This window comes from Anastrepha ludens, chromosome 3 (genome assembly GCF_028408465.1).
Source record: "Anastrepha ludens isolate Willacy chromosome 3, idAnaLude1.1, whole genome shotgun sequence".
Lineage (NCBI taxonomy): Eukaryota > Metazoa > Arthropoda > Insecta > Diptera > Tephritidae > Anastrepha > Anastrepha ludens.
This window is the reverse complement of record NC_071499.1, coordinates 74592054-74601008: the sequence shown is the minus strand read 5'-3', so window position 1 is coordinate 74601008 and position 8955 is coordinate 74592054. Positions and strand designations below refer to the sequence as shown.

At 33.1% G+C, this 8955-nt stretch overlaps 1 protein-coding gene across 2 annotated transcripts; it reads left to right on the top strand.

The window, feature by feature from the left end:
- The first annotated feature begins 5420 nt into the window (after positions 1 to 5420).
- On the top strand, positions 5421 to 8207 carry LOC128858217 (uncharacterized). 2 transcript variants are annotated; one of them, XM_054094292.1, is made up of 4 exons: positions 5421 to 5587; positions 6594 to 6780; positions 6874 to 7146; positions 7211 to 8207. In XM_054094292.1, the coding sequence occupies exons 2-4, from the start codon at positions 6709 to 6711 to the stop codon at positions 7301 to 7303; spliced, it is 438 nt and encodes a 145-aa protein (XP_053950267.1). In that variant the 5' UTR covers positions 5421 to 5587; positions 6594 to 6708; the 3' UTR covers positions 7304 to 8207. The 2 variants fall into 2 exon arrangements, with proteins under 2 accessions (XP_053950267.1, XP_053950266.1); XM_054094291.1 differs by lacking the exon at positions 5421 to 5587 and having other exon boundaries at positions 5613 to 6780.
- The last annotated feature ends 748 nt before the right edge of the window (positions 8208 to 8955 follow it).

Genomic DNA, 8955 nt, shown 5'->3' with positions numbered 1-8955 from the left:
AAAAAAAAAAGTGCACATAACAGAAGTGAAACTTTCAAGGCAGACAAAAAAGAGGGAGAGCCCCAAGAGAGAATGAGAGAGAGAGACATAGAATATATATCTAAATAAATTCACAACAGTTGTAGAGAATACAAATAGACAAAATTTACAAAAAACGGAGAAGGGTCGATCGGTGTAGGTAAACGTCGAACACAAACGGTGGCAACAACGCGCACTACTCCGAGCGTTTATCACCCGCAGAAACACAGCGATTCCAGGACGGCAGCAACGGTACAAATTACCGTAAGGTAATACCAATAAATCCGACGCCGGAATGGATAGCACTTTATAGTACGCACAAGCACTAGCCAGGAAACGGAAATAAGCACCAAAAATATATTTCCTACAAGTTTGCACCAACAAACAAGCGCCAAAAAGTATGCCGTGTTATTTCTCACTATAAATTAGCAACCACAAGGAAAAACTCAGGAAAAATAGCCTAAAGTGTATCTAAGATACATATGTATAAGGTACAGCTCTCTCTCTCATCTTTTCCTCTACGTTATATCTTTTTTCTCTCTCGCGGAACGAAAATGCCCAAAACGTTGCATGACCTTGAAATTTTACTCTCCATTCTCGCTCGTCCATCGACGCCTAAGAAGCTTCACTTCACACAAATTTTTTTTCACAAGCCAAAATATTTTGAGCGATTATTTTTGCTTCTGTAGGTAACTCAATACATGCCAAAAGAAATGAAAAAGTTATGAAACTAAAAATAGGTTTATACCTTCAATACTTAAGAATGAACTGTAAATGTGGCGCATTTGCCACAGATTCCCATAAAAATGCAAGTAAATACATTGGGGTTTGGCCAGTCATGGATGCCCTACTGAAGATTTTACGAAAAGGTGTGTAACGGAAGGTTAACCGGCCGATGTCCTCAAAGTCAACATAACCCAGGATATTGCTCCACTTCACTAGGATCTACATACAGGCAGCAAATTATAGGAAACTTTAACTCTCGGATAGAAGCCATTATGCACAGCCGCAGATAGCGGAAATGTGAAGGATATGACATTCCATACATAATGATTTTATTCCACTTCAACATCGAACCGCCCGCCCTGCCACTGGATTCGCTTATACGAGTATTCGGTTGATTTTAATGCAGTCCGCCAAAATTTCAGTAAGCACCGCATACTTAGTAAGAAATGTTTATGTATTGATGTAAATAAATATGCCAGACTAATTATTACATTTTTGTACACATATTAATTTATCTTTTGATTAATATATGTATAATTATGTGCCTACGTGTGTATGTATAGCCCAAAAATTTTGGAGAAGTTCAAACAATGCAGCATATAATATAATTTTATCAATTTGTACACGACTAAACAAAAAGCAAAACGAAAAAAAAAGAAAAATATTTCAGATATATAGTATTATATTCCATCAAAAACGAGCTGAACCTGCATAACCATACGTTTTGCAGCTATCTCGAACAAACGAAATGTTACAAATAAATACTCATGTACAAGTATTTGTTTATAACAATTAAGTGCCCATGTGTTAAATGTTAAGCGCGGACGCAAATATTTAAAAGTGTGTACATATGTAAGTGTGTACACAAGTAGAGCAGAGAGTGCTCAAATAAAGGTCAAGGTTGCCAGATTTATTTTATGATGCAAAATGGGGTACGGTAAAGAGGGGAAAATGGCAAGATTATATTATCATATTTCTATTTAGCTACGTTTTGATCCTAAACGGAAAAAAATTGTATAATTTGTTTTTATTTTCGTATTGAAGGATACGAGATTTCATGATTTGTAGGAGCAACGTTTTTTTTTTAATATGTACCTTATAACGAAAACGTGTTCTTTATTGGTTTTGAGAAAATAATACTATTTAAACTCGCTGTTAGCGCTGTTTTCATATAATCATAAATTGTTATTAAATATTTTAGTATTTATATTAAAATATTTTTTCAATTAATATATAAAATAAAATAAATAAATATTCTTTTTGAAAAAATCTGTGTTAGAAAAATATAGATGGATTATTGGTTCAGTATTGTACTAATATGCGCATCTCTTTCTAGTAGAATTATTTTGAATCAAATCGGATTTATTAGCTAAAGGAACAGAGTTTAAATTCAATTCAATTCCTGCCAATTGGTGGTGAAGCTTGAAAACGCGGTAGGTTATTTGAAGCAAAACGTTTATGAATTATAGAAAGAAGAAAACCTCTTGTCAAAAATTTAAAATTACCCTTTCACGAGCAGAAAAGAATATTTAAAAAACCCCATTGATAACCAAAGATAAAAAAATAAATCATAAACAGTACTGATAATACAAATTTAAACCTGTTGACCAATAAGCCAAATAAAAAATAGCGTTTAATATCTAAAACTGTGTTGTAAAATAAGCACAATTTTAACTTTTTATTTATTTATTGAAGAAATAAAGCCGCATTTGCACAACTTTTTAGTCTCTTTTAATTCATCTAGGTTAGAAGCTTCATTCGAAAGACTTCAGGTTCGAAACCCCGGATACGGAACACTAAATAGTAGAAAAAAACGGTTTGTCTAATAGCGGTCTCCCTTCGGCAGGCAAAGCTTCCAGTGTATTTCTACCCTGAAAATTTTTTTCATAAAATATTAGCTTCTTTTCGGGTCGGCATGAAACTGTAGCTCTTCCGTTTGTCGAAAAATATCAATACGCAAACCAAAAATGAGAAGAACACACAACAAAGGGTGAAAGTACCAATAAATATATAAGATCGGCACCAGAAACACAAGATCATAGGAGAAGCGTTTTGAAATGAAGGTCGAGAACTTGTATGCCCGATTAAGTTTTAATAAAGCAACGGTTCATTGTTGGAAAAAAAACCTTAATATTAATGAACCTAATAACAACAGTGAGCTTCCGATTCGAGTAATTATTGTAAATAGTAAATTTCACAAATGTTTGGTTTTTACTTTTCGCTCTTCCACTCCAAATATGTAAATAAAACTACCTAGCACAGGATGACTTTATTAAAATGTTCATATCTCTTCCTAGTGCTTGGCAATTTTGTTCGTGAACTTGGTTGACGCTGTTCTGCATAATTTTTAGTCAAAAGCTTGTTTTAGAATGCATATTATTGAATTACATATTAAACTTGTTTTTGAGTTGATTTTAATTAAGATATGTTTTAACTTACAACTATAACTTCTTTAAAATTCGAACTAAGCATTCAAAATGCTTTAAATTTATTTATCTTGGCCAAATAGGCTTCTTTTTGAAAGCTTGATAACCTAGACAAAACGAAATAATCAATTCAAATAAAGTGAAAAGAAATGTAATTTCTACTATAGCTATAGCTATAGCGAAGATACCAATTTAATGAATAGATTTTATAAAGAAAATTAAAATGAAATGATCCGAATTAAATCTTATATTATATATCCATGCCGACCACCTTCTGCTGCTCGACTGAATTGTCAGTTCTCAGGCTTGGCGTATGTTATTTGTTTCGTAACATTGCCAGCAGTAGTTGATACTACAGGCAATAGTCGGTATTTTATTTTTGAAAGACGTCGGAAGGAAAACTTTTAGTATGAAGTAAGTCGCAAAATAACTCTTTATTAAGAAATTCTAATAATTTTGTAAAAAAATACTGTAGGTATTGGATCCGTCATATTAATTTTGTTTATCTCATCTCAAACAACTCTTTAGTAAGAAATTTTAATCATTTTGTAAAAAAAATAGTGTGAGTATTGGATCCGTCATATTAATTTTTTTTTCTCATTTCAGATTCATAGTTAGCGATACTATTTTTACCATCTTTATTGTGCGGTAAGCGTGCCGCAATTTATTAAAATATACTCTAAGGCGACCTTTTATCTTGGTGACTCTCAAAAACCAGATTTGGCGACTTATTTAACTTTATCAGGTATGCTCTGAAAACCATGTGATTTGAAATCATTCTAATTGCCAAAATATTTTTAAATATTTGTGGGGAAAGAAATAAATTCTTCAAATTTTAAAGAAATTTCTTCAAAGAAACGGCTATTACTCGTAATACATCACTTATGTCCTATCCCGCAGTTTAGAGCAAAGTTTATATCTTTTCTTTGAAAAATCTCCGAAATAGGTTTAAAAATCGGTTTGATTTCAATTCGTACCATTTGTGGGGCATGCTTAATACATACAAATGATTTGAAAAATCATTACGTAATAGTAAACTACTTTTATTGGCTATTTTGTAAAGTTTTTGCCATGTTAGATTATGCCCATACAAATAAAAACAAAATTTCTCAAAAAACATATTTTTTAAGGTTTAAGTAACACTTGTAAACATAAACTTGGATTTCTAAAACTATGAAATAATTTGAAATGCTTTTAAATCACAATGGCCTAGATTTTTCTTCCACGAAGTAATTGCTTCAAAGATACTGATTTAATTCTTTAACTATTGTAGATTCTAAGTATTCTCTAACAACATGTCTCTGTAAAATATAAGAAATGCTACATTTTCTTCACTAAAATGAAATACGTAAACTATGAGTTTAATTTAGTTTTGACTGAATTGTTTAGCATTAATCTGTTTTTCAAATCTGTAAGATATACTGAATTTTTAGATTATTATTATTTACGAACGAAAAAACGCACGCAATTTTATACTCAAAGCCAAAAAAAACCACAAGCTGGCAACACAACCGTGACTACTTAATTCAATAAATTTAATCGAAATTTAATCAAGTGAACGAATAGCAGATGAGAGAGTGAGAGTTGTTGCGAGAGCTGGCGAGTGGAATGAGAGGCACTTAGGCGTATGGGAATGATTGTGGTGTAGTTGAGCGATAGATGATAAGCGGCGGTAGCGGTTTGCGTGAAAGTTGGTATTGTTAATGAATACTATTGACAATATTGCATATTCATGCGCTTGCACATACATACGCGAGTGTGTTGATATGCTTTAAAAAAAGTTGAAATTTTGCGATTACTTTTCTGTTGTTGTTTTTTATAGCTAGCGGAGAAGGTGCCTCCCTGCAATATTTACATACATATGTACGTATGCATGCGTGTAATTAGCTTCTGAATTTTTTAATCGCGGCAAATTTTAGTTGTACTGTTTTAGGAATGTTTCGGATAAAAAATAACTTATGTATGTATGTATGTTGAACTCATTTAGACGCGATTAAGTGAGCGTTAAAGCAGAGCGCAATTTCTTCTTATGTTTTGATTTTTTTGTTTGTTTTTTTTTTTGACTAAAAGAACAATTGAAAACACATGCATGCAAATACATTTGTACACAAAGAAATATGTAAGTATACTTATAAGTATACAAAAACTTGTATGTGTGTGTGAGAATAGGGAAAAAACAAATAGTCATCAACAGAAAATGAGTGAGTAATAATATAATACTTTGCCGGTCAGTAGCCGTAGTGTGTTTCAAATGAGCGGACAAGTGGCGTCCGGTTGTGCTGCTGTGCTGCTTTCTTTTTGGCTGTGAAGTGCAAAAGATAAAAGTGCTAAAACATTTTAGTATACGCCTAAAGCAGTGATTTGGGTATTTTTTCCTTTTGGAGAAGATAAGACTGGTGAAAGAAATTATATAAAAAGTATGGAACAATATAAATGTTTAAATATTTTATATTCAAATAAAAAGAATGTTTTGAAATGGAAAATAATGTTCAAGATTGAGAAAAAAAGAAATAAATCAAAACGATATACAGTAGATTCTGTTTTTATGCGGTAGATACGTTCCGCAAGAAACAGCATAAAAAAAAAACAGCATAAAAAAAGCTACTAGTTCTATAGTAAAACTATAGATACGTTTCAAAAGTGCTAAGAACCGCATAAATCTGAAATAATGTAATAAAATCGCATATAAAAGGGCACTAGTCCCATATTATTACTATTACGTTCCATAGACCGCATGAATCTGAAATAATTAAATAAAATCGCACAAACAAAATATTGTATTTTTGAAAATTATATCTTTATTTAAGAAACGTCAGAATCGAAAAATAAAATTACGTCAGAAATAGAATCAGACAATACCCACATGTTGCGCATTCGTTTAGGATTTGGCCTAAAATCACTTCCGTCAATTGAGGAAATGTACACGTCTGATCTGGATGGTGATGCAGGCGGTTCCATACTTGTAGGGTTAGCATTTCTAATGTAATCTGTGATGAGGTTTTGCTTAGCTGGTTTAGAATCTTGTTTATATGTGCAATTCCCGATAGGTCGATATGCATTTTTTAATTTAAAAAAAACCGCACTATTTCAAAACCGCATAAAAAAAGCCGCATAAAAACAGAACCTACTGTACATGAAAAATTTATGAATTAATATAAGTTTTTAATTGGTTTATACTCCAAAATAAAAATGTATTGAAATGTAAAATAATGTTCAAGTATCAGAAAAAAAAGAAATTCATGAACACGCAGAAAAATCTATGTATATATGTATGCGTGCCGTCTTATAATACTCAAACACATATTTTATTGAAATAAAGAAATTCCTAACAAAAAACCAAAAAAAGCTAATATAAACAAGCAACACAGGATAAGTGATTTTTTATGCAACCGCAATCTAAACTAAATTACCACCCATCAACAGCAAAGTGATCTCGCGCACTCAAGGTCGGTCTAACTCCACAAAACCGCCTTTAAGTTACCTCTACATACATATGTACATATGATCATACATGCAGCAGTTATAGTTGTACTTAAAAATGTGTTCCCCATCCGGCTATGATCGGCTCTATGGCAGAAGCACTTCCGGTTTGGCGAAACTGCTATGTATGGTAAGCGCGCAGCTATGATTCAACGCATAGCATTTTTTCTATTTAATTTTTTTCCTTCTGCTTCCTCATTCTGTGCTTTTATATTTTTTATAGGTTTTTGCCCTGAGTGGTATTTTATGCATCTTACTCAGCTCAGCGCCACTGACCAATTTGCGCGGCCTCGTCTACTTGTGTGTAATGGCTATCGCTTGTTGTGGCAGTGCACTCGTTTTTCTAGAGCATTTCTGTGAAATGCGGCATTGTCGGCGCCATCGTTGCAATGCTTCTAAATATGAGCTGTATTTCCACGCCACACTGGCGGTAATGTGCTTTCTGGCATCCTCTGCGGCGTTGACTTTGGCTTTGGTGACATACTCCATAGCAGCGGTGAGTTTGATCTTAAAATAATAAAATATTTATTTTAAATACATTTTTTTTTCTTTTTTCGCAGTTTTTCGGATATGTCGCATTCTGTTTGTATGCCTTGGAGGCCTGGTACAACTATAGGAGATATCGTCAGCGGGATGTGAGCACACAAACGTAGTTGTGAGTGGATTTTGTTGCAGATAGCAGCATTTTTTCTTTTTTTGTTATTAGGAAAGAGTTTGTGTTGCTGCGAAATCCACTTTGATGGTATTTCTGTGCATGTAGCCGTATATGCGTCCGCCTCGCTCTACGTTAATATTATAAATAAATACTGCCTTCGTACCCTGATATTCAAACTAGCTGTACTTCTGTAATATGTGCATATGTATGTATATAGTAATGACTAATGTTCTTAAATCGTTGTAAGTCAAGTTTAAGCTCTAATTGTTTGTGAATCCATGAATCAGTGACTGAATTTGTTTATCGTTCGCTGAGGGCGCATGAAAACACTCTGGGCTACTACTTATATATTAACATTTAGATTCAAAGTACTGTGTGTTAGATAAATATGTATTAAATACGCAGAGCCAAAAATTTATGAAATTAGATATAGATTTAAAATGGTCTATGTAAAAATATTACGAGTTAAACTCATGCCTGTGAACTATTTTAAAATGTCATTTCCGTAGAAGTTGAAGAGTTTTGTAAGTAAATATAGTAAATCTATGCCACCTTATAGTATGTATATTAATAATAAATGTATATAATAAATAATAATATTACTCGTATATATATGTATACTTACATATACTCATGTAATCTTACGTATACACGGCGTTAAGTAATTAGAGCACAGGGACGTATCAACGATTTTTCCATTTTTGTGTTTCTGTATTAAATTTAATACCTTTTTTGTGAAAACACAGTTTATTCTTCCATAAAAACCATAGAAATTCACATTTAATATTTTGTGCAAATTTAAAAAAAATCAACAAATTTCCATCGAAACTTTACACTTTTTAGTCAGAATGCAGAATTCGTATGCAGTTTTATAGCCACTAAAGCGCAGATTTCAAGTGGCTTTAAAAACTATTTTTTTTTTTAAGATTTTTGGACTGACGGTCCTATCCAATTTCTTCATATAAGGAATGCACGGAAGTTTTTTTAGCCACCCTTTAGGTTAAGTTTCAAGGGCCGGTGTTGATTTTGAATCAAATACAATTTGTTTAGGTAATTATTATGATTTCTCCTTACTATGATAATATTGGTATGGCTCAATTATGCATAGCACAAAATATCGGCCAAATGGCCACCGTGGCCTCGGCGGCACACCTCTATCCGATGGTCCAAATTTTCGATGACGCTGAGGCATAATTGAGGTTCTATGCCGTTATATATATATATATATATATATATAATTGGCGCGTACACCCTTTTTGGGTGTTTGACCGAGCTCCTCCTCCTATTTGTGGTGTGCGTCTTGATGTTGTTCCACAAATGGAGGGACCTATAGTTTTAAGCCGACGCCGAACGGCAGATATTTTTTATGAGGAGCTTTTTCATGGCAGAAATACACTCGAAGGTTTGCCATTGCCTGCCGAGGGTGACCGCTATTAGAAAAATGTTTTTTTTAATTTGGTGTTTCACCGAGATTCGAACCAACGTTCTCTCTGTGAATTCCGAATGGTAATCGCGCACCAACCCATTCGACCACGGCGGCCGCCGTTAATGTGTCGAATTATCTCATCCTTTAGCTTTTGAATTGTTACTGGCTTATCGACGTACACCGTTTTTCTCAATTAGCTCCAAAAAAAGAAGTTCAACGGTGTC